This window comes from Colletotrichum acutatum (assembly GCF_030867785.1).
Source record: "Colletotrichum acutatum strain CBS 112980 chromosome Unknown BDZ83scaffold_215, whole genome shotgun sequence".
In the NCBI taxonomy this organism is placed as follows: Eukaryota; Fungi; Ascomycota; class Sordariomycetes; order Glomerellales; family Glomerellaceae; genus Colletotrichum; species Colletotrichum acutatum.
This window is the reverse complement of record NW_026849209.1, coordinates 20,375-48,081: the sequence shown is the minus strand read 5'-3', so window position 1 is coordinate 48,081 and position 27,707 is coordinate 20,375. Positions and strand designations below refer to the sequence as shown.

The window sequence follows — 27,707 nt, the reverse complement described above, 5'->3', positions numbered from 1 at the left end:
CGGCGCCGTTTCGGGCTATGCGGATCACCCGGCTTCCGACGCTAGTCGTTTTCCCCGGCGAAGATCCTCATCTCGGGCGGGTCGGCGAGCGAGGGGGAAAAGGAGCAAGGGAAAAGTGGAGCGGTATCCGTCAGGAAGTTGTCGTTTGGTTCAACCGTTGCCGTGGCTCGTCGTCTAGACAGTACGAACCAACCATCGAACCATCCCCTTACCCGCACCCGTAGTGTACTTTTGAGGATTTGAGCCTTTGGCGTCCAAATCCCGCTGTTTTCACTTCACTTTGCTATTACCAACTTTTCGAAAGGCTGGCGGTCTGGTGGTTCTCCCTGGGAGACGAGAAGGATAACGAAGCAGTCTTTGATGCAGCTTCTGGTTTGGGCATTGTGGTTCTGTCTTGCCTACGTGGAAACATAGTCTACCTTAGTTTTCGCAACGTGGAAGGGGCGTGTATGCTGGAAACGCATGAATCGTGTAGAGCAGATAGATGTAACGTTCGAAGACCACGATAATCATGGAGAGGGTGAGAGGCAAGCAACGGTGAAGTATCAAAGAACAATGGTATTACGCTTGATATACGACAAAATCCGCTCCAGGGGTGAGGTTACACTTCTAGCTCTACATTCGGGGCCTCTCACAATTCGGCACTCCGGTCCGTTAGCGGTCTATTCCGCGCCAGCACCAGATCCACCAGCTCCTTGCCGGGGAAATCGATAATGACGATACCCGTCTTCCCGCTGTCCCCCCGGTCCGCCGTCGCAGCGAGCCAGTCGCCGGTGCGGTCGTTGATGCCGGCCACCGTCCGGTTCAGGTTCCCTGCCGCGGCCTCGATGGGCAGCACGCCGACGCTGGCGCTCAGGTGCGCGAGGTAGAGCACGCGGTTAGCGTGCGGTTTGGCCGTGGCGGCGCGGCGGAGGGCGTTCTCGACGGCCTCCCACTTCATGTAGAGATGCTCGACGTTGGGGATGATCCAGAGGTCCTCCAGGACCATGTCGGCTGACTCCCAGATGACGCCGTAGGGCGACTCGGGGCCCTTGGAGGGGAAGTTTTGCAGCAAAAAGATCTTGCCGCGGAGGGCGCCGAGGGTCGGGTAGGGTTTGCGCGGGTTGTGCTTGCGGAAGTGAGATTTGGCGCCGGGGGAGGTGGCGGTGGAGTTGTGCAGGTAGTAGTTGAAGGCGTCCTCAAAGGTCATGCTATTTGTGCCGAGGGGCCTGCCCTCCTCCTTGAGGCGCATGACGATGGTCTCGCTGGGGTGGTCGTCGAGGAAGTCGAAGAGGGTGAGAAGGACTTCCGTGTAGGAGTGGCCCGTGTACATGGAGGCATGGTAGATCTCTATGGAGTCGTTGACGAGGCGGCCCCGGATATCGAGGTAGCGCATGCCGGCGTGCAGCTGGGCCGAGAGGTTGTGGTTCTGGCATTGGAAGACCTGGTTGGTGAGGTCGTAGGTGAGGGTGTCGTGGGTGCCCGGGATCGAGAGTGAGGTGAGGTTGGCCTCATCCGGGATGGCCTTCATCCATTCGGCGTGGTCGGCCTTGTCAACGTCGAAGGAGTAGTGGGATTCATAGCCGCGGTAGCAGTGGTTCTTGGACTTGACGAAGCAGGGGGCTAGTGAGAGGAGGACGGAGAAGAGGGCTGAGACGAGTAGGAAGAAGGAGAGGACGTAGAGGAGGGGCATGCAGTGGAAACGCATCTTGGAAGGCTACACCGCGGTCTATAAACCGCGGGTGTGTGTGAGAGTGTGTGATACAGGGCACGCGTAAGTGTGTGAGTGAGGGACACACACACTCGTTTGAAGTGAGTGAATGAGTGAGCGGGACGAGTGAGGTTGTACTGAGATGCAGAGATGCGGACGGGGGGTGTGATCCGAGAGGTCCGCGATGCACGGATGAGGCTCCTCTCTCGGGTGAGACGCGGATGACGGAGCTCCTGGCACCTTGTTTGGCTGGCTCGCGGTGCGGTGCTCTTCAGGACTCCGGCACGGAGAGGGTGGCCCCGCAAGGCTCGGCAGCAAAGTCTCGTTGGAACCGTTGAAGAAAAGGGGGATATGCCCGAGACTCGGTTCTTTGGAAATGACGTCCAATTAGGTACACGAGAAGAAGAAGAAGAAATGATGTACAAACAACAAAACCGAGTTTCCCACACTTTACTTCTCCCACACACTCTCCAAGAAAGTAGTCAGAGAAAGAGAAGGTTCAGGGAGGGGGACGGGGCGCGGACATGTGAGGTTCAGATGCTTTTACTGTTGAGGGAGACTCGAGAGTGAGAAGCGAGAGTGAGAGTGAGAGTGAGCCTCAGAGCTTAGTCGACCGTCACGTCACTGGTTTCCGTTGGACGTCCGCCGTGGACCGTGGCTTTAGGGGGCCCACGTGCGCCGTATGAAAATGAATCGAAGACCGCACCAAAGTTGTTCCGGAATTGCCTTTGCCTCCGGGCGGGACGCGGGCGGCTCAAAGCGCTCCACCATCTTTTCTGCGGGTTGCCCCTGAGATTATAGGGGTTATCCTGTCATTGGGGAAAGCCATCTGAGAAGAGGTAGAAACGTGAAGCAAGTTGTTTGAATCCATCACGAAGATATCAGCATCGTGTACGACTGTGCCAAGCTCGGATACTAGTCCCATGGGTACAAATACTATATCTCAAAGCCACTGGCTACTTAGATAGTCGACAGGCGGTAAGACGAAGGGATCGGCACATAACGTCCACTGTCCAGGGCCCGTAGGTCACGGCGGCACAACCGTACTATTACAGGGCAACGCTCTGCCCCGCATGCGGCATCGGCGGGAGCAGCACGCGGCCGATCCTGGCCCGGCCACCGCCGAAATAACGACAGCTCGGCCTGCCAACCAATCCTCTGTCAGCCCTCGGATAACCTTTCGATTGCCTCGATTGCCATGACCTACTTTTCTTTCTCTCTGTTACCTCTATCTTGTGTGCATGTGTTCTCATCATGCCCCTGTCCTCGACGATAGCTTCACGAGACTTCTTCATCTACCCAGAACTCGAAGAGCGTCGCACAGAGGACATGGTGAAACCACACGTGAACATGCGGTGAGTCGGGCGTGTAACATCGCACAAGATAAACAAGAAACAAGGCCAAAAACAAGTTGTTGGAAGAAAGACATGCAACCGCGGCCAGCCGGCATGCCGGCACCCCGGCTGGATGGTCACGCATCTTGTTACTTATCCCCCCACGTTCGTGATAGGCAAGGTGGTTGGGACTCGGGACCGTTGATCATCGATGGAAGCAATCCCCCGCGCTGCATTTCTAACTCTTTCGGCCGGTACACTCTAATCTGCGAAACCTTTCGAATCGCGAGATAGTTTGTATCTGCATCTCGCGGACATGTCTTACCTGGTACTGCTGCACACTCTTGGACCCATTCATGATTCGACTCCCGCCGCCGCAACCGCTGTCGCCCGACTTGAGTTGATCGTGAATAAGAACCTCTCCAACCTCTCTGTTTTCATCAATAAACCCACCATATTCCACAAAAGCACAGATTGAACCACAAATACCTCTCAAGGCCCTGTCCTGTCAACGCACATAACCGCTGCCTGGTGCTGGCCGCCCCCACCAAGCTCACCAAGCATCTCTCTCCACCGAAAGCGGGCAGTCACGCTGCACCTGTGCGGATGCGTACATGACGTGACCCGCCTTACACTGTGAGAAAAGCTCTGTCCTCTGGTCTGTTTTTGATAATCTATAGATGATAGATCTCATCAACACATAGAGACGGCTGTACCGACCATGGATGGTCCTATATCGTTCGGCGGCTGGATGGCGGGGTCAGGCGTGGGGTAGCAACTGGAACAGAGAGGCTTGGATGTTCCGCTTCTCGCAGGATGCGGGAACACCACTCTGTACCCGTCGATTCTAAGATCGAGCTCCATCATGGCGCCATGATGCGAAAGTATTGTTGATACATGGAATCCTCATGATGTTGATATATGGTGCTTGACGTTGAAGTACTCGCCAACCAGTGGTCAACACTCTAGAGGGTTACAATTGTGAGGCTGAAAAATGAACCGGAAATATTTTTAGTTTACTATCAAAAGGCTCCTCGTCCCGGACGGACGATAACACCCTTAGAGTTTTGGCACTGACCGTTCACTAAGAAAAGAGGAGGCTCAATCACACCGACTCAAGACGAAACGGCAAGAAGCCTGAAGGTAGGTGAGTAAAGCTATATGCTAAATTCTTATTGGATTGTCAGACAGTCGCAATCTTGACAGTGACAGTGGCAGTTTCCATTGGCACCTTGTAATACGAGCCCTTTCTTTGACACTGACAGGATAACATCGGGTTTCAGGAAAACACCTTCAGCCTGGTGGTGGTTGAATGTGTGACTGCCGCTCTCGACTGTGATGCGCCAAGTTGATGACTGGGTAGTGATGAATATGGTTTGACGCTGACGAAAGACAGTTGTACACGTCGAGGAATCCTTCCATCATGACAGCTTGAAGCGAAACATCCATTGCCATGATAGCAAACAGACTGTGCCGGACTGCAATGTGACGGTCAAGACTCCTTTCTCGCCACTTGTGTACTGCATACCATGGGCGGCAGAGCGTGCCGCGGAAAGGCCCCTCCAAGAACCGTAAGTCGAGCACGTCAGGACTCCATCGTCCTAGCTCCCCGTCCGGCTTCAAAGATTTGCTACTGTACAGTACACCGTAAGCCTATGCTCCGTGGCTCCTTACAAGTTCAACTCGAAAGCCCGGCACCGCGTATCTTGGTCCGTGTTCGCGGCCTGCATCACTAGCCCCCGTGGATAGAGGGGGATGGGGAGCTTGGGTGCTTGGAGAGGTTGTAGCCAAGAACTAATGCGGCGCACGAACCCGACGAAGAGGGTTTCCATCTCGAACAATGGGATGGACGGACGGTGTAAATGTGGAGGGTGGAGTAAAAGTGAGAAACCGATGCTAGACTCTACAGAAGAGGCTTTCAAATCGCCGCCGCCGCCGTCTTCTCCGCGTGTGTTCCCCTATACTGCCGCTAGGGTATCGCAACGACCCCCCCCCCCCAAAGCCAACGAAACTCATCAAGGAACGAGAAGACCGGGTGAGAATCAAAAGACGCTCCCCGAGAAGAGACATCTGATTACCGAGGACTTTTGCCGCCCGTGGAAACAACACAAAAAAGATGAGATGACTTTTCTGGGTGAACCGCCGTATGCTCCCAGCTCCCAAGACTTCCAATCCCGCCCCCGACGGCTTCATGTGATCCGAATCGCGCCTCGTATCCCCCCAATCTTTCCGCAACCCAACCCCATCCCTTTTCGTATGCAGGCGTCGCGCTGCATACAACCCACCATCAAGTCTGCAACCACCACAGAGAAGGGAGGGAACCGCTCATCGTTCACATCATTAAAAAGCCATTCGCCAATCGCGCGCAAGAGGGTAGGTCCCTGCGATTTCGACAACAAGAGCCTCCATGAAAGATCGTCCCCTCCCTCCTCTCTACGATGTACATGCATACATGCAGTCGCGATAATGAACGGCAAACGGCGCACGACGTCTCGCTTGGCGGGTACACCGATTTGCAGAAGAGCCAAGAAGACCCAAGAGGTGACCAGTACTCGGGATACAGAGACTCCGGAGTCCATTAGTGCGAACGAGTCTGCGATCTTCTTCGCGCTGCCGCCATCGTTTCAATACTGCAGCTGCTGAATAGTGCGAAGGACTGGGATTGAAAGCTTAAAGAAACTGAACAGGAAGAAAGAATCAGAAATGGTAGGCCAAAACCACCTTGTTCCCTGTACGGAGGCAACGCCGCGACTATCGGGCCTTTGGAAACCAAATCTTGTTTCTTTGCTGCCATCGGTCGACTACAGGTAGGACCTTGTCAAGTTGTCACTTTTGCACACCTACCTTACCGCAGGCAGTAGCCTGTTCGCTGCCTCTGCTCCCCGCAGCCGACTCCGCATTCATTAGAGGTGGCTGAATTGACTTTTTTTATTTTTATTTTTTTATTTTTTTCGAGATCCTTCCGGGGCCGGAGCAGATGGATTTCTCTGCGGAAGCATGCGGAAGCAGTTCGGCCTTGTTGGTTTGACAACTCCGTCCGCGACCAAAAGTTTCAATGCATGGGCAAAGTGCAGAACACACCCATAAACCTGACCCGCATCTTAAATAAAAGGTGAAGCCATGAGCAGGAATATCGTGCAATAAACCATTCCACGGATTTGTAACTCCCTGTGTACACCTAGTGACTGTTAAGGCAAGAGAGAGAAACCACCCCCCGGATCCGGCGCCGCGTTCGCGCATACGGTTTTGCGGCACGAGGCCCGATTCGTGCCGAAATGGCGTGGCCTCTACGGCATAATTGGTCCCCTCTTTCTTCCGGGAGGCTTTGTTTATCAGATGTAGATGCATCTGATGTAAACCACGAGGTTGGTAATACGAAGTCGAAGCTCGTCATGTGGTGATAAATCGTGCCCATGCTCAGTCATGGGGAGGTCAGACTAACTTGATGTTGGCTTGAGTTCTCCGCTGGTGTGCCCGACTGTTAATATCATTATGCGATGTAGGTGATCACGCCTTGACGGAATCTATCATAGGGCAGGCCGGGCAGCGCATATGAGTGAGTCTTGCCGAAGGTCGGCGAGGTTTGTCAATGGGGCCCCGGTCTCGATTGGAAGATTCAGGCGGGCGCGAGCTTGAAGGTTTTCGGCGTTCCGGGGGTGGTGGGATGGATGAGCGACGGGGAATACCGTGGCACCTAGTCCATCGTCACCCAGCCATCCGTCCTTTTCTTCTGTCGAGAAATACCAAACAGAAGCAGGTGTTTATTTCTCCGGAAGCCCGCAAAACAACTGGACCAACTACTGCTTGTGGCGGGGTTCTGGAAAACAAGTGCCGGAATATTCTGCCTCTTTGCCCGGGTGGCGCATCTTGACTGATGTTTCGACATTACCATGGTACCAGAGGTTAGAACTGAAGCTTGCCCGCCACCCCTGCGGCTCCGGTCGTTTGGATGCATGCGACCATTGCCTCGAGCGATGCCAAATGGGGGTTAAGAGTTCTCCAACATACCCATGGTAATGGATTCACCAGGTTTCTCTACGGAATACACCGTTTTGGTGGTGGTAGAAGCCGGGATGCTGAGTATTTCGTCCGTCGTTCCTTTCTGTACGACAGACGATAGCTTCGATTTACCGGACATGGGATGGAATGAAGAGACCGGGATGACAAGCGTGTTAATCCAAGGCAGAATAACTTGTAGGGTGACAGTGGCAGGCACACACACCGCACAGAAAGCGGCCCAAGAGCCAAAGCAGCATAACCAAGTCTGTAAAGCACTGCCGCATATGTTTGGCGCTGGTGCTCCTGCCCTGGGAAGGGGATGGCTTGACGATGCTCACAAATCAAAATCAATGGTTCCCAACGAGCAAAAGGAGACATACCCCTTTGCAGCAAGATAATAAGGTGCGGTAGCCAGGGAGAGCGTTGAGGGTGTAACCTGATGCGGCGGCTCAAGCCATGAGGGGGGCACGGGGGGATTGCAACGGGGGGGGCTTTTCTCATAGTAGCGGCAACGCTAACATGCATTTCGTCGCGCTGCTATGCTGTTATCGGCGCGCCAGGCGAGTACATGTACGGTGAATTTGAACTGGTGTGTTTGGTGTGTTTGGTGGGTGTGAGTGGGTGTGGGAACGTGGGACAGTAACAGTTCCATGACGAGAACAACGACCGACGCGATCCGGCTGCTGGACTGACTGCCTTTGCAGATGAATGTAGTCTGGTATCTAATGTAGATGAATCACGGACGTGAGCCGAGGGAACCGGGCAGAATGAAGTGTAATGGACCAGAAATGACTCGGCGTGCCAGTGGGCTCTGGCCTCCGGGTAACCCGCTCCGAGACCGTACTTGTCTATCAGCGTCAGCCCGTCTGGGCGGGCAACGACACCAAGCGAGAGGTACAAAAAACAGACCGGAAAGCGGTGGGAGTCAAAGGTATGTATGCGAAGTTCGGGACATGATGAGATCGTTCGCTGGTATCCTAGCATCAATGAGATGTCCAGGCGCCATGTCAACGGCCAAGTGAGGCAAAGTATCATATAGTATACATGTTATTGATGCCGTTTGCGCCCCCGAAACAACCGGAGGCCCCGGCCATGGTGTTCCTGGCCTCGTATAGCGTGGCTGCGTGACTGCAAACAATGTGGTTGGGGAATAGCCCGTGAAAGGTGACTGAGAGCCAATTCGTAACCAGAGAACCAGCAGGACTTCAATGCCGGATGAGGATAAGACGAGGAGACGGTAGCAACCGGCCAGAAGGATGAGAAGACCCAAATGCTAATGAGATAGACCTGGTGTCATTAGTATGAGAGCGAGCAAGTACGAGTGGCATGAAGTATTCTCGGCACAGCAATAATGGCCCCAGAGACCGAGAAAGCAGGACGAGACAGACGAAACGTGGCCGCCCTGCACGCAAGAACAAGCAAATGTGAAATATCCGCAAAACAAATGTCAAAGTGGAGGTTTCTGTCTGGTGGTGGATGCATTCACGACTCAGACATTTCTTGCGAACAATCAGCAGAGTGGGCGGAATAAGATAAGCAACAAGATTGAAGGGGTTGAATTAAACGTCGAAATGTCCAACCACATTGAGGCTTTTGGATTCCCCGGAGCCGCGGGAATTGGACTGCAATCAAGGCTCAAACATGACGCTGCAGCGCGCATCTCCGACATCGTATTCACACATGGCACGGTGTGTTGTGTTCAATGAGTGCGTAGCCTCACTCGAGGCGGATCGAGTAAGGTATCCATCCATCCATCCCTCACCGATTGAATGAGCGAATGAGTGAGAGCGAGGGCGGGCGGTAAAGCAAAATAGCATGTTCCAAAGTTGGCAGTGTAAATTGGATCCGTGGAGGCGCCCACCCTTGCTTATGTCTGGTGTTTTAGCGACGAGATCATCGCTGTGGGGGAGAACTCTGTCGCTGTTGCAGCGCTTGGCTTCAGCTTGTGTTGCGCCGGGGGTTTTGGGGTATCGGAGTTGGGGAGCTTTTGGGGCAAAGCCTGGAGGTTCTGGGTGAGGGGAAGAGGGAGACGTTTTGGGTGAGAGACAGAGACAACCGCTGAAGGCAGCTGAGAAGATGTCAGGCTACGGCAAGGAATGCAGGCATCATGCCTCATGGGTAAACATGTCTAGTTTGTGTTGCCAGGCACGGCACAAGCGGCCAGAGAGACAATGTATCCATCCGTATCGCTGTTTTTTATGTTGTTTTTGTGCCATGCCAGATCCACCTATCAACGACCATAGAGACGAAAGAAGTCAAGCGCTTGCTGGTCAGTGCTTTCTGGAGCTTGATAGTGGAGAGTGACGACATTCAACATGGGCTCAGGGGATCAGGGGTGTGACAGGAGCAGGGGTAGATGGGCAGGGAAGTTCTTGAAGGTGCATCTTGGGAGTGACAGATCATCCATCACTCATTCGAGTCTCTCTCTCATCCAAGTCCGAGACCCAAACTGCGTAGATGGAGAACAAAGATGAGGGAGTGACTGTGGTCATTAACAAGAAGAAGGATAGGGTTGGCGGCGGTAATAAACATTTGGTCGCCGCCGCAATGCCTGCCGCTTAGACAGCATTGATGGGATTGACAGACTCTCAGTCATTTCGATACGGCGGCGGGAGGAACGCAAGATTGAGATGGACGGACGCCGCGTCTGCTCATCCACTCACACAGCCGCATCGTTGGTTCGTTCTCGGGCACTTCTGTCGGTCCGTCCGCATGCTGCGTTTGATTTGGATGTTCGTCGAGACCCCTGCAAGCTCGACTAACTGTGCGCTGCCCACGACGCCACAGTCAGTCTAAGCTACATCAGGCCGAGCTCGGGATGGATGCGCCGGGCGCGCGCGAAGCGGGACTCCTTGGGCTAGGTATTCTGCTGTGACCGGGATGTCGTGTCGACTTCAGTGCCATTGGTAGGGGTTTGTGGTTGGCACCTCTCTCGCTGATTGTCCCTCGGATGTGTAGAGACAATTAATTCCCCTGCCGTAGGGCAGTTTGGAGAGTCAGGGAAACCAGGTCCACGATGGCGAGGACAGCGAAGGGTCGGCGAGCATCATATAAGCAGGGCTAAAAGATCAGAGGTGCCTTTGGTGCTGACTGCTGAGGACGAAGTATTGACTTGGACTCGCACTTGGTTGTCGTTGTGCAAGTTGTGTCGTCGCGAGAAAAGGCTCGTTATGCAGTTGGACACAAGTGGCATAGTTGGTACATCTATATCGCTCTCTGCATCTTTGTTAGCTCGCGGCTTTCACAAGACAGGCAGGAGGCACACTTGCTCCTATCCCAATCGCAGGGCTCATGGCCGGCCGGCCGTCCACTGATCCGGATTGGATGCGAATGCAACGGTCAAGCTGCAACGTCGTTACACACATGCTTGTGTACCATGTGCCTGGTGATGGCCTTTGCTATGTCTTCTGGCGTCTCTTATTAGTACAGTAGAGTACTCGTAGCTTGAGGTACTATGAGCATGTTCCATCGACCGCCACCAGCATCGAGTTTGTCTCTGGCGGGCCATTCGCAAGCTCGCACGCGGACGCAACGCACAACATGTGTGAGATGATCCACTTGGTCATGCTATTGGGTTTCTCAGCTGTCGTGTTCCACTCTGATACTTGGGAGAAAAGAGCACTGGCATTGGCACGTCCAATCGGATGAAGGATGGGATGGCCTCTTTTTCTTGGGTGCAATTGGGATTGAAATGGGAGCGGAAGTAATACGGATGAGCGTTGTAAGAGAATCACACAGAGAAGAGAGAGAGAGACTAGAGAACGTGATCGAGGTGAGCTGAGGTGAGGAGAGATGTGTGGACTGTGGAAGCAAGAACCGCCCACCCTTCAGTCCTGGTTCCTTCCTGGTCCTGGTCACAATCAAATGGGGTCGTGTCCTTCCTGCCTGGTCCTGGTTTGATGGCCCCACTCCAGTCACGTCAAATCCACTTTTTCTTTTTTTTTTTCCCTCTCCTTCTGCAAGGCAAGTTCCAACCACCCGCCCATTGGGCTTTCCTTCCAGTTCCAATATTGCAGCTTTCCTGGTGCTGTTGGCAGGCAGGTGCTGCCAGTGACTGCTGCTGCGTGCGTCGTTCTTGGCTTTTGGTGGTCGTTGCTCGGCTCGTGCTCGCCTCATTCGTCTTCCACACGGACAGTTGCCATCCCATCATCCCAAGAAATCCACTCCATCACCGTCTTGTCTCTAGCGTCTAATCCCTCACCCCCTCGTCCTCCTCGGATTTCCTAATTGTGCCATTCTAAATTTCTACTGATACTCCCCATGCCCATGCCATTTCATGATCATCCACGGTATCCGTAGCCACCGTGACACGCCCCCCCATCCCCAATCCCTACCTTTTCTCGCTCTCAGAAAATAACCCGCAGCCGTGACCTGGCTTCTGCCTCTTTACCTGTAACTCATCTTCCTCGATCCACCTTCTTTTTCCATATTGGAATCTTCTCTCCTTCTCTCTTCTTCCTTGCCTGTTCTTCAGCCTACGGTGTGCCTGCCTAGCTAGACTCCATTCGTTTCCCTCATCCTTTTTTGTCATTAACGTCAACTTTTTTTCCTTTACGAATACACTATTCCTAGTGTTCCCACCCGCTCTCTTCTTCCGCCTTTGTTTCTGTTGGTGAACTTGGTGAAGCAAGCATCCCCCGGCAAAAGCGAGAGAGAGAGCTCACAAATCTTTGAGTTCGTACCTACGCAGTCTTCGTACTCCGTCCAGATACAGATACAGAGAGGGAATACTCCATACACCACCACAGTCGCTCCGCTGCAGCTCTTACCTGCACCCAGTCTCTCGTTTCCCTTCCTGGCCCTTGCTTGCTTGGGTCCTGGGTCTTACTTCTAGCTAAGGTACTGTCGCTGCTAGCCTGCTGCATTTGCCCTGTTGCCGATGCCGTTGTAGCTGCAGATACCGGTTAATACCTTACGAATTGCATTCTGCTGCTTCTGCTGCTCGGCACCAACCACCAATTCCACCTCGCTCGCTCGCTTGTCCACTTTCTTCCCTGCTCTTGCGGCTTGGCTCCTTCCCTTCGCTTCCTTCCTCTTGGCGCCTGCTTCTTTTCTACCCGGGGCTGCCTGACCATCACCACTTCGCCATCATCGCCCTCACTTCACCTCTTTCCTCCACACCTTCTCCTCCTTCCCTCCTCCTCATTTTCCTCTCCTCCCCTTCACCATCCGGACCACGACCAGATCACAGTCAGGTCAACAACCTCCTGGACGACAAAGTCAGCATCAGCCCTGACGGATTGACAGACCCTGCGCATCCCTTACCCTCAGGCCACACCTTAATCGAGGAAACAAGGACGCTGTTCATTATTAAAAAGAAGGAGGACCATAATTATACTCGGACTCTTGCGCACCCGGTCGACTCGTTGCTCTTGTCTCAAAAGGTCCCCAATTCTTATCCTCAATCATCGCGCTAGCTGTCTCTAGGGGCAATCATCTCAGTCACTGGTCCATCGGTGCTTGGCTACTCTCGGCTGCCAGTAATTATTCGCCGCGTTCACTCTTGGGTTTTACATCCGGACCCTTTCGCCCTCTTTCCCCATCCACACCTGGCGCCAACAAATCTTGAACCAAACGCCACGGCCTGCTTTCCCATTCTCTTCTTCCCACCTCCCGAACTCAACCTCGTTCGAGTCGGCACCTATTTTGCGGCCTTCACCCTTCCAGTTTCGAGCAACGATAAACGATCCTCGACGTTGGTACCAGTTGCGGACGACAGTGAAAGTCCTCGTCGACGATTCCTGCGGTCTCCCGCTTGCCTGCGTGGTCGTGTAGGACAGGCACAGCATCTTACCTTTGGGAGCACATTTTAACCTTTCCACCCGCCGCCCACCGACCGACCCAGACGTCAGATGTCAGCCCCGTGAGCGTCTGACTTCAGCAAGTGTAAGTACAGAGTCTTGAGAAGCCCAGCCATTGGTCCCGAGGTTATTTCGTGAACCTAAAACTACTTCTTCCCCCTCAATCTCGAATATCTATGCTGACCGAAAATCTTTCAGTACAATCGCGTATCGAGACGAATCTATCATGACTTTCACCGAACGAACGACGAGATGCTTGGGCATCTTTGCCTTGGCGCTATCATCATGTGCGATAATGGCACAGGCTGCGCCGGAACCCGAAATCCTAATGCCTCGACAATTGACGCAGAACCTTTGCTCTAATACGAACACGGCGTCCATGAGCGCAAGTACGTTGGAAAATTCCTAAGAAGACATGATACAGCAACGCTACGTGAGGCTTTCAACGTCCTCAAAACAGCTCAGCCTTCGTCTTCCCCTCCCTACCTGCATACAGTGACTAATTCATTTCTACAATAGATCTCAGCACATGGCAGACGAACGGACTATGCACCGACTTCTGTCGAGACAAGAACTACGCCTTTGCCATTGTCCAATGGCAGTCCTGCTGGTGCTCTGATGTCGCGCCGGCCGCGTCCAGTGAAGCCGATGTGAACGACAAATGCAACGATATATGTCCCGGCTACGATATCGAGCACTGCGGTTCAAGACCCAACTACTACGGATACCTGACGCTGGCGAAAACTCCCACCAGCACCGCCGGCAGCGGAAGTGACAGCTCGTCATCGTCCAAGGCAGCAGCCAGCACTACCACACAAGTGAGTACAATCCCCTCAGCCATGTATCGTGAATTGCATGTGTGATTCTGCGTGATCTCCATCCCCTACACGATCCCGAACCTCATCCCCAGACTCCATCGTCTCACCTCCACCACGTGTGATGCCTTGGCTTAATCGTCTGGAAACCAGGCCCCTCCGGCCCCGCCTGCAACAACCGTTCAAGTCATCACAACAGTAAAAACTGAGACAATTCAGAACACAGTCACGCCCGACCCGGAAACGACGACTACGTCAACAACATCTGTATGCTCTCAAAAGTCCCAACAACATGCCGTGCCCGTAAACCTGCATTTGATAAATGAGGGGGTGTGTCACTGACACGAGCAAACGCTGACTGAGTATCCAGACTTCGAGTAGCAGCAAACCGAGATCGACAGTTCAAACGGTGACAGCCGACGGAACCGTGAGGACCATCTTCGTCACGCCGACTGCCACGGGCACCGAGGGAGCGACAGGTGCCTCCGAACTGACGCCCGGCAACCAATCATCGTCAAATGGACCCAGCACCGGTGCTGTTGTTGGAATCGTAGTCGGTGTGATTGCTGCGGTCGTGGCCATTGCAGGACTGGGACTTTTCTTGTTCTTCAGACGTCGGAGACAACATCAAAACGAGAACGACAAATACGACGAGCCCAGCCACCGTGGTAGTTCCGCTGGTATGACCGGCTCGCCACGAAACCCCGAAATGGTTGTCACTGTTGATGGAGGACGATGGGACCCCGACGCCTCAAGCGACCATCGCCGAAGCCGCCTTCTTGCTCACGATCCTCGCCTCGACCCTCTCCCGAGGGGCCTCTACGTGCACAACAAGAGTGCAGAGAGTATTAATACCCTACGCGATGACCAAGATTACTCCCGCAAGGTTCACCAGCCAGTCTTGCGGGCGACCAATCCGGATCCTGACACTTGATGAAAGTCGATAGAATGATCCGGCGGACCAAGACAACGAGATGTCATACACTCGTTTACGACGTACACGAATTCGGTCCAGGTACCAATTTTCGGTCTTCGCATTGCGTTTTTGAGATACCAGGACGGCGTTTCCATTCATTTCACGACTCTGCATAGAAGGATTCTGGATTGGGGGGCCCTCGCGACAACACCGGGCGTGATAAGGTTGATCAGTTGAGATCGACATCCGCCTCAGTACATTATGGGCATCAGGCCACGGAGCACGAACACGAACCCATCACATCGGCAACACGAACGCAGAGGACGACGTCTGCCATAATTCAAATTCTCTGTCTCCCCTTTCGACTGGTGGTTTGGGAGAGCTCGGCAGCCGACAGGCGAACCTCAACATCGGTGGGTTTTGTCACAAGGCCGAGCCAAGTGATCATAGACGAATAGCCCTGCTTTCCCGGTACGAGAGTCGGGCTACGATTCTTAGGGTACAACGACGGCGGCATTTGTACATACACAAGCGGGCCATGGGCCAACAGCGAAACGGCTTGGACAAATCGACGACGGGTGGATGGGTGAGATTGGTTACAAATGGTAGCAACTTTGGCACCATTCCTCTTTCTATTGGGCACACATTTGTGGGTGACCATGCATCCACGACACGTAATAGAGTGACCCGGGACTGCGGAGGTTGCACGAGGCTGGTCGAGCTGGGCCCAAGACGGAGACCTCATGTCAAGGTGACTGGCTGTGTAGCCTGTCACCGGATGTCTTGGGCGACCGAACAGCAGACTGTGCACAATGGTCACTGGAGCGAAAGAAAAGTTCTGTAGCTAGTTGCGACAATCATAATAACAATCGAACGCGTACAAATGATGCATGTCTTCGCCATATGGGTACAATAAGTGATAGCGTGAATCTCACATGAATACAAACGCCGTGATCTCAGGCACCATCCATGAGAACTTCTCGCTAGGTCGAACCGGGACCGGCAAGGAAAAGGCTCGGGGACTCGAGTGTGTATGCATACCGGATGCGGGAGTACGGGGGTGGACGTTGTAACGGTGGACGGAACACATGTTGGATGAATCATGAATGAGCCACGAATGGGCACAAGGCTCAGGGCGCAGGGATTCAGACTCTCTATTGCTTGCGATTCTTCGCGTAAAGCCTACTTCAGCATTGGAGCCGGCGTTGGAGGACAAGGTTGCCCGAAAGGATTTTGTTTGTGCGTTGAGAGGAAACCTGAAAACTTGGAGTTGTGTTACGTACAGTAGTAGTGTGGTAGAGAGCGAGGGAAGAAGATAGAGGGTCGGAAGAGGTACGGATAGGTCACGGCCGGGGATGGATGGGGCGGAAGCAGGGCGCGGTCGATCGCAACTTTTAGATGTGGGGTGGACTGCTGCTCTGAGTCTCTGATGAAATCCCATAGATGATAGGCCGTGAGGCCCTTATGAATACGGATAACTATACCGTCAATGTCATGTTTGGTTGGTTACGGTCTACGGATACCTGTTGATGTCATTGGTAATTTTTGGCCGCAAGGGTTTGTTTTTGGGCAGTACTGGCAGGTTGGTGGACGTGATTAGATGGTTTACCTAGGTGCTGCTGTTTCATTAGATATAGGTGGGTGCTTTGCGGAAAAGCTTAGCGTAATGTTTGGATGCGAGGACAAGGAGGAGTGGATTTCGGAGTGGGTTTGAATGATCTGATTATCTGGATTCGGAGGGTGTGTGTGTGTGTGTGGATGGAATGAATGGAGAAAGAATTGGAGTGTTTTTCATACGGAGATTGTGGATTTACAATTCACATGCCTGAGCTAGGTATGCTGACTTCTCCGACGGATTTGGTGATGGTAAAGTCCGTCTTTCGTCTGCTTCTTCGTCACATATTGCAACTCGTAGATAAGTTTGGGAGACCCTCTTTGGTAGTGATCTGATGATTCCATGTGTTGTGTTTGTTGGTTTGCGTTGCCGTTCACTTTGGTGTCCCGAGTGCCGTAGATCTTTCCCCTTTTTCCTGATATTTTTGATCAGAGGCTTGAGATGAGGCTCAATCGAGGCGGACGGACTGGCGTCATGCGCAAAATAGTTAGTGGTGCAGAATTTTGGAGCGGACTGGCTGCACTAGGAGCCTTAGTCTCCTCCTGATCGGACGTGTTCCTCGGCGGGTGGGCTTCGAAGGAAGGAGGCGTCGATAGTGGCACTATTTTCCCCCTCACCTCCGTGAGCATCCCCTATTTCACGACGGGAATCAAGTGCGATGTGTTTGAATTTTCTCCGAGGATCTGATGGCGGCTTTGAGGCGTCCGTGTTTAAGTGTGATAAGCATACTTTCATTGAGCGTGGGCGCGAGGGAAGGAATTAATGGATCGATGGGAGGCTGCATGTTTCGAAACAAACCGGATGAGGGGGAATGGGGCGGTCATTTGGGGCTGAAGAGCAATGAGATACCTAGGTAACTGTTCGAGATGGGGGCGTATTAGGTTGGTGGCACAAAGTCCCAGCCGAAACTGAGTTTCGGGTGTGAGAGACATTGAACATAGGTAAGGTAAGAGTGAAAGGGGCGGGTACGTACCGAAACAAACAAAGGATCATGAATAGCGCATGGGTGATGAATGGCAGGCTGCATTTGTTGTGTTTGTAGTTGGATACTAAGATATGTTGTGCAGAGGATACTGGTGAGTTTGATGGAAGAGAAATACGCGGTCGGTTATTCGTATACGAGAAATACGAACAGGTACTAATGTTGGTTTGACTCGTATTTTTGATAGAGAGGAGAGGAAATGCCAAAAAGAGATGGGCCTGGGACTGAGAACCATGGTACCGTCGACCAGGGCTGTATGGTATACGACGACCACGCCTGAATTGTGGCTGACAAAGTGGGAATAGCCTCCTTCACATAGGTATGGACAGAAAGTATTTCTGAGATGGGACTTTGTATCGGGTATCTGTACGGCGGAGAGGTGCGGAAAGTGGGATGTCGTCGCGTCTCCAGGAACAAAATATGGAACATGGGGGCGGGCTTGGCACGTTGGCATTGACTTTTTCTGCTTCGTCGTCGTGGTCCCGGAGCCGCGGTAATTAATACATAGTATGAGTGAGGCAGAATTCGCGATGGAAGGGAAATGTGAAGGTGGTTTCTCTCTTGCATCGGGTTTCCCCCGTTCTTTGGGAGGCCTGTGACGTCGCATCTGTCAGTCCGTCCGGTGTTCGTCTCAATGCGATGGGCCGTGTGTTTGATCAGCCGCTGGCGGCGGCGAGGAGGACGGAGAGTTTTGCTGTGCAGGAGACTGAAAGATGGCTCGGACGAAATGAATGACGTTGATTGAGTGTGCTTGAGGTTGATCGAGGCCGAGTCCCTGCATCAATAAAGATCAGTGCATGGCGGGCAAAATCCATCGTGCCGCTGTGCGTGCGCACCCGCTGCACATCCCATACGCAGTGGTCGTATCGGGGATTTTAATAGGTAACGAGTGGGAGCTGGTCTTGTTGTGCTGTTCGTTCAAGCCTCCAATCCAAGCCTTGGGTCGCAAAATAAGCAGGGATCGAATTTTTTTTTAATCTGCTCTCCTTTGTTTCCGAATTCTAAAACGCCGCGCGGGAGGGAAAAGATTTGAGGAAGGGGCCCAGGGAAGGGGAAGAGGGAGCCCGGCTGTTTGGCATTGGATCCCTGTTCATGACCCGTCGCAGTGCTCCGTACGGAGAGAGAAAAAAAGATTGAAATAAGAGATGGTAATGACATTGCCCCGTACGAGTGACGCGTTCACAGTTGCCCATACGACGTACGGATACCTTACTCTAAAGATGTTGATTTCGCGACGGTAGAAGTGTGGCGTAGATGTACCCAATCTAAGGCAGATAATGACACAAATAGATATTCTCGGTAACCGGCACTGATCATAGCAAGGCGGTGACGCTCTTTTGCATTGAGCATCCGATGTTGGACAATGGGGATTTGGTGAGGTGGACTTGTACAATGATGCTGTTCCACGCGTGCCACGGCTGTGTACTGCGTACTTTGGTACGGCTGAGTAGCCCAAAAGTCGAGACGAAAGGGCCATGTGAAGGGGAAACCCCTGAAGGGCGGCGCTGCGTTGTCCCGGAGGCGGGAGGGATCTCGCTGCTGACTGGATGCCGCCGTCGTCAGCGGCCCTGTAATCTTAGCGCGTCCGCTCCGTCGTTGACCCTTGGCACTCAGCCACTTGGCAAACGGCCCCGGACTCTTTCCAGTGTCTTGCCCTTACGCTACGGATAGCACCTTACTTTAGGTAATGCACCTTGAAGTACCCGGTACCCCTGGTCCCCTACCAAGTCACGGAGTACCTCCTACAGCTGCAGGAGGGAAGCATGCCCATTGCTTGCTTGCTTACCTCCTGAGCGACGGGTTGTATGTCTCTCGCCAATTTCCCCCCCTCCTCCAAGTCTGCGCTTTCGTCATTCTTCTTCCCTCCTTCCAAATCCCTTCACCACAACGGCCGTCTCCTTGGTGCGCGTCTGTCTACTCTTCTGATTCTACCTTGCTCTGATTGTTTTTTTGCTTCTTGGCCGCGGGAATCCTCCGTCGATTGTCCCATCTACCTTCTTCATACTACCTACCCTGTATTTTATTCAACGGCACTCCCGATAACGAAAACCGAAACGATACCCAGAACCTCGACCGACGACGAAAAGGAACAATCCCCAGCTGTAATTGCGCCACGGACCGTTAATATTTTTGTGGAATCTTGCAAGAGGAGGATCGACGTGCGACTACATTACTGGGCGCGGACTGGGGAAAGACATCCCCTTTGAACCACTCGGCCACGATCTTCTAGCACCCACAGAAACCCACAAACATACTCGTCTCAGAGGGAGAGACACGGCGCGAATTGAAGGGAGAAGGTCGCTTTGAACCGGTAGAATTATAACGAGGAAGCCATCCTGGAATACGACTCTGTCGCCTTGAACACGAAATTCAACCTTTTCCTCTTCTCTTCGAGCCCGTTTGCGACCACGCGACCCGCCCCGATCGCAGTCCAGAGCCACGAGGCGAGCAAGCTCTGCCAAGACCGGCATCCGCTCTGTTCCTGCAGCGCACCAGTCTTGGCACAACCGTTAAACCCCAACCCACCGCCCTCATCCACACCGACATCGTCATCGTCTGCTCCATCCCACGCCGCTTGTATTCTTCCCGTACCGCGCTGCCATACTCTCCGGGCCTTCCGTTCCATACACGATACCCCGTAACCCGGAGGTCACCCTCGGCACGGTGCTGAGTTGTCGTCGCCATGAATTTAACGTGTAATTCAACGCTCGAGGAGCTGAGGAGTATGTCACTCGACCCTGAAACCCCCCAATCCAAATCTCATGAGACATTGTGATTGTGCAAGAAAGCTAACAAGCCCTCTTCTCTCTCTCAAGTCCTTCCCGGCTCCGAGATCCTCATCGCTGGCCCCCTGACCTTCCACGACCTCGCCCTAATCATCGCCGGCTCCTGCACCATCATCGCAATATGCCTATCCTTCTACCTCGTCTTCATGCACTCTATCAACTACACCAAGCCACGCGAGCAGCGTCAGATTATCCGCATTCTCTTCATGGTCCCCGTCTACGCCGCCTCGTCCTTTCTTCAGCTTTGGTACTACTGGCACGCGGTCTACTTCCAGCTCATGAGCGACTGCTATGAGGCTTTCGCCATCGCATCCTTCTTCTCGCTCATGTGCCACTACCTCGCCCCAGATGTTCATACCCAGAAAGACTACTTCCGCAATCTTTACCCCATCAAGCCTTGGGTCTGGCCTCTCGATTGGTTTGCAAAGTGCTGTGGAGGACAGAGAGGACCCTGGCGCACGCCCAAAAGCGGCTTGACTTGGTTCAACGTCATCTGGATTGGTGTATATCACTACGTCTTTATCCGCGTCGCCATGACTGTCACGGCCGTCGTCACCCAATACTTCCACCGCTACTGCGAAAGCTCAAACAACCCAGTCTTTGCTCACATCTGGGTATGCCTTCTTTGCCCCCCTAAACCATGCGGATGCCTTGACTAACAAGAACAGGTCATCTCGATCAACTGTGTGGCCGTCACGATTGCCATGTACTCCGTCATTCAGTTTTACGTCCAGATGAGAGAACCCCTCAAAGAGCACTCACCCTTCCTCAAGGTCCTTGCCATCAAGCTTGTGGTCTTCTTCTCTTTCTGGCAGGTCACCTGCATTTCCCTCGCCACCTCGACGCTCGACCTTGTCCACCCGAACAAAGTCCTGGCCTACCCGGACATCAAAGTCGGCATTCCCGCCCTGCTTCTGTGTTTCGAAATGGCACTATTCGCCCTCCTCCATCTCTGGGCCTTCCCTTACGCCCCTTATGTCCCGGGCGCCAAAACTACATACTACCCGTCCGCAGACTCTCGAGACAGCCATGCTCCCCTCCGCGAAAACGTACATACGGCCCCCGCCGGCGGATGGATGGGTCTAAAGGCTGTCGGAGACGCCCTTAACCTATGGGACTTTGTCAAGGCCTTCGGCCGCGGTATGCGCTGGCTGCTTTGCGGTGTCAAGCGCCGCCACGAGGACCCTAGCTACAAGACCGCAGCCAGCCTCGACATGGACGACCTCGACAAGAGCGGAGACACGGCGTACCATCCCGCCGGTGTCAAGAGCACCGATCACCTTCCAATAGCTACCGAATTCCGCCGCAGCACATACCTGCAACCCTCGCGACCACCTCCACGACCCCAGCGCCCTGGTAACGAAAGCGACAGCCTCATCGCCCACGCCCAACCGAATCCCTCGCAGATGTCTCCGCCACGCCGTCCCGCGCGCCCGGTGTCCCCCTTGTCGCCCATGTCGCCAATTTCGCCCTACCAAGACCAGAGCTTCCAACAGCAGACGGGCATGACGCCAGTACACCCGGCAAATCCAGGGCCCAGCAACGGCGAATGGGGAAGAACGGGGCCGGCAGCACCAGCAAATCTGGGTGTTGCAGGTCCACGCGATTTGACGCAGCAAAGGGTAGGAGAAGCGCTCTGGGGACCACCACAGAGCCCAGCAGCCGCCTCCATCATGCCGGAGAGTCCCGTTCTCGGATCGCCGATGAACGGCGCCTACGGACATCCAGCCCTTCAGCAGCAGGCGCACCAGCAACAAGCATACCAGAACCAGGCGTTTGGCAGTCAGCAACAACCGCATGCCAACCATCCGTACGGGAATCAGACGCATGACCAGCAGCCGGGGCCTGGCCAGGCCTTTTAGGCCAAGCCATGTATATAGGATTTTTATTCTTGAACAAAAGTCACAGATGGCGACAGCTTTTACGTTGGATAATAGTCAGCGGTCTAAGACAAACTGCTGGAACCCTTTCATGACTATGAGCTTTGAGGGTTAGTTTGGTCTTTTTGGGGGATTTCAAGGTGGGAGGCAATGCATAGGAAAAATCGGCGTTTATTTGTTTTTCTTTACGAGATACCACATCATTTAGCTAGGTGGGAATGAACACACACATTTACTAACTTTTCCACCTTGGTTGATTCCGATACTGTTGATTCAAACGTGTACTGGGCTCGACCTAAGCGACAGCATTTTAGCGCCTGATGCTTCGTTCAATACCCGCGCCCACTTTGCTGGAACAGAGTCAGACAAAACGTTTCTCACTCAGAGTCAGAAGTCGACTTGGGTCTGCATGAAGAAAAAAAAAACAGTGGTGACGGGAGGTACGCTTTCGAAATTCCGCTGTTTGTAAACTAAACACAAGATAACGCAAATTTGCCTCGCCTCACACTAAAAATTTCCCATGATTTGTCCGTCCCCCGAGATCCCGTCACGCCGAACGGGGCAGAAGGACAAAGTTATTCCCAGTCCAAAAGAAGACTCCCAGACATTTCCATGTATACATACACACCGTTGCGGTCTCCCCCCCCCCCTTTTTCCCATTTCACACATACACACCCAAAAACACATACATATCATGAGCCCCAAATAGCCCCCATGTTTGGAACGAACGGCGGATGAGGATCCATCCAATAAAACCAAACGCCTCGAAAACTCCAGATAACGCTGTAGACCCGGGAAAAAGAAGGCAAAGGCATGACTGATGTAACACCAACAGAAACCCCTTGGTTCCCTCTAATCAGACATCAGGAGAACCTGATCCAGACTCCGCCGACGCAGCAGGTCCCACGGCAGAAAACGAGTCAAACAGGGAAAAATCCCCACGTCCTTTGACATCATCGCCCGGCACCTAGCCGAGCGACGGACTGGTCTCCCTGCTCCGCGACTCAAAGTTCTCCACCATCTCAAGCACCCTCGTCCGCGGCCTCGCCACGCTAACGACCTCCGCCGTGCGAAGCGTCAGCGACGGTCGGGGCTCCGCGGAGTCTTCCCGGCTCGGCAGCGGGTGGTCGTGATCGTGGCCATGAGAAGAACCCCCAGAGTCGTCCTTCGGCGGTGGAAGGTGTAATAACCTCCGTCCGCGCACCGGCGACCCCGTGCTCGGCGACTCGGGTCTCCGCGCATACAAGCCCCTCCGAGATCCCAGGTCTTCTTCGTCATCGTCGTCAAGGGCAATCTCCTTGCCCTTGCCTTTATCCCTATACTCCTCCGCGAGAGCCCTCTTCTCCAGATCCGCTCCGTCGAGCCCCTCCATCTCGTCCTTATCCGGGTCCACGAGGATCGCCTCCTCCTCCTTTTCAATCTCGGCGTTGACGACCCGCAGCCGCTCCTTGGGCACCGTGAACATGACCTGCACCAGCCGCTGCTCAATCGCCTTCTCGATATCCCACTCGTCGAGCGACTTCTGGTCAATGTCCCAGTCGTGCCGGCCCTGCTTCCTGCGCAGGAGCTCGGCGCCCCCGATCCCGGATAACCCGACCAGCCGCGGCTCGTAGTCCGAGCTGACTTGGTCGAGGGATAACCTCCGGGGGCTCTCGTGGTCGCTCGAGTCTGACGAGTTGTTGTTGACGCCGCTGCTGAAGACGCGCCGGAGGCTGCCGAGCCACCCGAGTGATCTGCGGGGCTTGTGCTTGCTGGGACTGCTGGGGATGTGTACAAAGTCCTCTTCGTCGTCGTCGTGCTCGTTGCGAGGCCGCTGGCCCTGAAGGAGCAGCGAGGGACCCTCGGCTTGCAGGGCGTTGAAGGTTGTCTTGGCGGTGGAGTATGTGTGCCCGCTGCTGCTCGACGACGAAGAGGTGCCCACCCGGTTATCGGTGATGATAGTCAGGTTATTCGGTCCTATACTATTTCGTCTCGCAGACGCCGAGCGCGTTGGTACGCTGATAGCACTCCGCGCCGACTCGGAGACGTTGCTGGCCGTCCGCTCGTCATCCGCCATAGACCGCGCCGAACGCATCGACGCGCGCCGTGTCGGGGAGACGCGGCTGTTGCGGCGCGAGGGCATTCGAGCCAGGAGGGCTTCTGTGGCGTCAATATCTGACTGCCAGTCTTGCACCTCTGTGTTGCGCCGCAGGAGAGCTTCCGGACTGGGCGTCATGGAGTTGCGGTTGCCAGGGGTTAAGATCGGCACAGAACCCGTCGGCGTCATGAACGGGTCGGCGTGCCCCGGCGTGGTGGGCGTCGCGGGCTCCTGGTCTTTTCTTCTGTTGGCGTGCTCAGGGTCATCTTCATCTGCTTCGTAGATCGGGTGGATGTGGCCTGGCGTAGTGAGGTTCGCTGCAGGCTGGTATGCGCCCCTTGCCGCGCGAGGTATCGGTTTGCGCGGGATGAGCAGACCGGGCGGCTGTTGATATACGCCTTGGTTGTTGCCCGGGCCATGGCCTGTCCTTAGCGATTCGTAGCCGAGCGATCTGTCGATCGTCTCGTAAGGATCGTGACCTCTCGTGTACCAAGAATGGCTCGTCCAGGGGTATGCTGATCCGCCATCCCTCTCCATCATGTCATCCTCTGGATGCAGGAATCGTGTCGCATCTTGCGCTAGAGACCGCACCGTCTCCTCTCTCATCTCCTTCTTCTTCCGCAAGTGTCTCTTATAACAGTAGTAAACCAAAAAGGCGCCGAGAATCGCAGCAAGCCCGACGCCGAGGCCGACACCCAGCCCAATCTTCTTGATATTGTCGTTTCCGGTGGAGCTATTGGACCCACTCGATGAGTTCGCATGATTTGGGTTTGTGTAGCTCGCACTCCATGCCATGGAAGTCATGTTCAGAAATCTGAGCCCGGTCCCGCTTGACTGCCTCTTCGCCTTGGATCCTGAAGTCGGGATTTCGTATCCTCCGTAAACCATCATTACATTGCCAGGCAAAACCGCTGCCCCATGGCCATATATTCCACCATCCGGCTGTTGTGATGGGATCGACCACGTCCAGTCTCCGTACGTATCACCCATCTTGAGAAGCGCAAGCTGCGGAGAGGCAGCTTGAGAAACACTACCAACCCAGCCGCCAAGGATAATGAGCGCAGTCCCGTCTTCATTCAACACCGTCGTATGCCCGGACCGGCTCTCCACCTGCGTTCCCGCGCGTTTCTCAATGTCCTTGACCGCCAGCTCGCTGCTTCCGACGCGCGTGGCGCTGACCGTCGCAAAGTTCCACGACTCCTCTGGCAGGCTCCAGATGGCGGCGGAGCTCATGTTGATAAAGGCCTGCTGGGTGTGGCCGCCGAGCAAGACGTAGCGGTTCTGTTGCGTGACGATGCCGGACCGGTTTGAGATTGACGGGCTCAGGGGCGTGAAGGAGAAGCCCGCTTCAGCGTAGGCGGGGCCCTTACCAGAGATGAAGCTGGCGGAGTACCCCGAAGCTACGGAGTCTGAAGGGGCCACTCTCAACATGGCTTTCGTATATGTCCCGTTTCCTTGCCACGTAGATTCGTCCGTCGTCGGCGCCAGACACATGCCGCCGAAGGAATACAACACGGGTTCGGACATGCTTGGCGCGAGGGTCGATGAGAAGCTGATACCTGCACCGAGAGCATATGGACCTGCGTCCGAGTCCGCGCTGCTAGGTAGTGTCGCAGAGGTCTTGTACCAGAGCCCCGAAGACCCTGCCGCCGCTCCTGGAGTATATGTCCAGATATCGTAGCCCTCGGCCGTCTGGCAATCCCCCGCCTGAACCACAATGGTCCCATTGTCCGCCATCGTGGGGAGGAAAGCCGTCGTCTTGGTTGCATCTTCGAGGAACGGCAAGCTACTCGATATCGTCTGCAGACTCGCGGCGCCGTCAACGGTGGCTGAGGCGTTGACCGACAGGAGCTCGACGCTGGAACTACCCTGGTGGAAGATGTATGCGAGGCCGTGGTTGCTATTGTTGCCTGGTGATCCCGGCAAGGCGGAGGAGAGCAAGATTGTCGTCGGGACGTATGGGAACGTCTGTTGCGCGGAGACCAGAGATGTGAAGAGCAGCGCGGCGGCTGCAAAGGTTGTCGTTGCAGGCTTGCGCGTAGCTGCTTTTGGCCCCAACGAGGCCCACCGGCCGGCCATCGCGGTCATGATCGTCCCGTAAAGAATTGTCGTTTGCGGTCCGGGTTTGTGTAATCGTATGCGCCAACCGCTGAGCGGTGGTCAATTCATGTTCTTTGTCCCCCTCTCTTCTGCGCAGTCTATTCGATCGCTGTTGTCCTTCTGGTGTTGATGCGATGCGAAGTTGGGAAAAGGTCCAGGTTCTAGAACGAATGGTTCCTCAGTAGACTGGCATTCCCTCTTTTCTTCTTCCTTCGGTATTCCTTCTCGCTTCGAACACTCTCAACTAGCTAGCCGGGTCGGAAAATGGGCCTTGAGGAATACGTCGACGAACGAAAATAAAAAGTGATAGGCAGGGAAAGAATAGAGGAAGGAAAAGCACGGGGCATGCGGGAAAGAGGAGGCCAGAGCTGGGTCAGGATGATCAGAGATGGAGAAAGGCGAACACCCCGGACAAGGGCGATGGGAATTAATCTGGATGACGAGCAAATCGAGGGGTTGGGGTGTGGCCTGCTTTGCGGGTGCAGATGCAGTTTGGACAAGGGTAGGTTTCTGTACACTAGGGAGAAGGGACAAAAAAGCAAGATGTCAACAAATCGAACGGTTTCGATGGGCAGGGGGGGCAACGGAGGAGGGGTCGTTGTGGCGGCGCGCCGCGGCGGTTGACTGGCACCGGTGGGAGACTGAAAGAGCAGCTTGCGCCCACAAGACCCGAACGAACGTCTATCAAAAAGGGCCGCGCACTTGGGAAATCCGAAAGCCAAGGATGAGCGAGAAAAGAGGGGTTGGTTAGAAAGCCTAGAACCAAGTCTTCAATCTGCGCCGCAGGCTTAGCACCGATGGATGATAGGCAGATGGGCCAATTAGTGTCCGCGGTATGGCATCATGAGGAACCCGCGGGCAGGTCGGCCCCGATCGAGGATGCTAGACCGGTCAAGGGTTGCCTGCAAGTAGATAGTGCTCTGGTTGCGTGAGTGAGTGTGTGTGTGTGTGTGTGTGTGTGTGTGTGTGTGTGAGTGTTTCCAAGCTTTGGAGGGATTTGTTTTGGCGGCGGCAGCGCAAACTGTCAGGCCGTCGTCCGGGGCAACGCCCCGCTCAGTGGGAGGGTCTCGGCTACGACGGACCCCTGCTGACTGATGTGCACCATCCCTAATGAGGACTAGATACATTGTGTATCCCTGCTGCCGTTCTTTGTTCGACGGGGGGGCCATCGGTGATTCGCGAACGACCGACGGACGGTTTTATCTCTCGCGTCTGTTTCAATCTTTCTGTCGATGCTCGGTGAGACTATTATTGCTTGCAGCAATATGGCCACCTGAGTCCGGTCTGGATGGGAAACCTTCATGAATCACATGTTCAACGTGACAATGCGAGAAAGTGGCTGTATGAATCATGCAAGGGTCCCCTTACGTGCGCCCATTTGTCTTACATTGCCTCATCAACCAGGCTAAGGTAACTCAACACCACCGCAGAAACAGAAGACAGCTCCGTCCAACCTCCAGCCTCCAGACTGCGCGACTCTTACTTCTCGGTCCTATCTCCGCGTCACCTAGACACTCGGTTGGGTGACCAGATCATCTCCCAGTTATATCTGCGTTTTTTTGTGTCTACTTACCTTCCCCTAGTATCACTATCACTACTGCTGCTCAAGATAACTGGAGGGTTTGTGTTTTTTTTTTTTTTTTTACCTTCCATGAGTATCAATATCAGTACTATTGTTTTTCCGGGATGAGCCTTTATAGCTGGGCTTTTCT

General features: G+C 54.2%; 7 protein-coding genes across 7 annotated transcripts; 4 read left to right on the top strand and 3 right to left on the bottom strand.

Moving 5' to 3' along the window:
* Positions 1–552: 552 nt before the first annotated feature.
* Positions 553–1,893, bottom strand: BDZ83DRAFT_643142 (phosphatidylinositol-specific phospholipase C). Its single transcript, XM_060509652.1, has one exon. The coding sequence runs from the start codon at positions 1,685–1,687 to the stop codon at positions 632–634; it is 1,056 nt and encodes a 351-aa protein (XP_060357999.1). The 5' UTR covers positions 1,688–1,893; the 3' UTR covers positions 553–631.
* Positions 1,894–4,335: 2,442 nt separating this feature from the next.
* Positions 4,336–5,843, top strand: BDZ83DRAFT_183835 (uncharacterized protein). Its single transcript, XM_060501539.1, has one exon. The coding sequence runs from the start codon at positions 4,780–4,782 to the stop codon at positions 5,665–5,667; it is 888 nt and encodes a 295-aa protein (XP_060357998.1). The 5' UTR covers positions 4,336–4,779; the 3' UTR covers positions 5,668–5,843.
* Positions 5,844–10,856: 5,013 nt separating this feature from the next.
* On the top strand, positions 10,857–11,285 carry BDZ83DRAFT_183646 (uncharacterized protein). The gene has a single exon (XM_060501538.1). The coding sequence runs from the start codon at positions 10,923–10,925 to the stop codon at positions 11,214–11,216; it is 294 nt and encodes a 97-aa protein (XP_060357997.1). The 5' UTR covers positions 10,857–10,922; the 3' UTR covers positions 11,217–11,285.
* A 1,765-nt stretch (positions 11,286–13,050) lies between these two features.
* BDZ83DRAFT_593401 (uncharacterized protein) lies at positions 13,051–14,573 on the top strand (the record flags this gene model as incomplete). The annotated part of the gene is made up of 3 exons (XM_060506623.1): positions 13,051–13,213; positions 13,344–13,665; positions 14,021–14,573. The coding sequence occupies 3 exons, from the start codon at positions 13,051–13,053 to the stop codon at positions 14,571–14,573; spliced, it is 1,038 nt and encodes a 345-aa protein (XP_060357996.1).
* Positions 14,574–14,895: 322 nt separating this feature from the next.
* Positions 14,896–16,282, bottom strand: BDZ83DRAFT_735949 (uncharacterized protein; the record flags this gene model as incomplete). Its single annotated transcript, XM_060512979.1, has 4 exons — positions 16,165–16,282; positions 15,839–16,033; positions 15,597–15,818; positions 14,896–15,374 (listed from the first exon to the last, which is right to left on the bottom strand). Exons 1-4 carry the CDS (start codon positions 16,181–16,183, stop codon positions 14,896–14,898), a joined length of 915 nt encoding a protein of 304 aa, XP_060357995.1. The 5' UTR covers positions 16,184–16,282.
* A 3,553-nt stretch (positions 16,283–19,835) lies between these two features.
* BDZ83DRAFT_593391 (organic solute transporter Ostalpha-domain-containing protein) lies at positions 19,836–21,800 on the top strand (the record flags this gene model as incomplete). Its single annotated transcript, XM_060506622.1, has 3 exons — positions 19,836–19,875; positions 19,969–20,552; positions 20,607–21,800. 3 exons carry the CDS (start codon positions 19,836–19,838, stop codon positions 21,798–21,800), a joined length of 1,818 nt encoding a protein of 605 aa, XP_060357994.1.
* A 985-nt stretch (positions 21,801–22,785) lies between these two features.
* BDZ83DRAFT_712909 (uncharacterized protein) lies at positions 22,786–25,983 on the bottom strand (the record flags this gene model as incomplete). Its single annotated transcript, XM_060511626.1, has 1 exon — positions 22,786–25,983. One exon carries the CDS (start codon positions 25,981–25,983, stop codon positions 22,786–22,788), a length of 3,198 nt encoding a protein of 1,065 aa, XP_060357993.1.
* Between the last annotated feature and the right edge of the window lie 1,724 nt (positions 25,984–27,707).

What these genes read in the sequence shown, in the direction of transcription:
- BDZ83DRAFT_643142 (XM_060509652.1), bottom strand. Translation starts at nt 1,687, where the DNA reads ATGCGTTTCCACTGCATGCCCCTCCTCTACGTCCTCTCCTTCTTCCTA.
- BDZ83DRAFT_183835 (XM_060501539.1), top strand. Translation starts at nt 4,780, where the DNA reads ATGGGGAGCTTGGGTGCTTGGAGAGGTTGTAGCCAAGAACTAATGCGG.
- BDZ83DRAFT_183646 (XM_060501538.1), top strand. Translation starts at nt 10,923, where the DNA reads ATGGCCCCACTCCAGTCACGTCAAATCCACTTTTTCTTTTTTTTTTTC.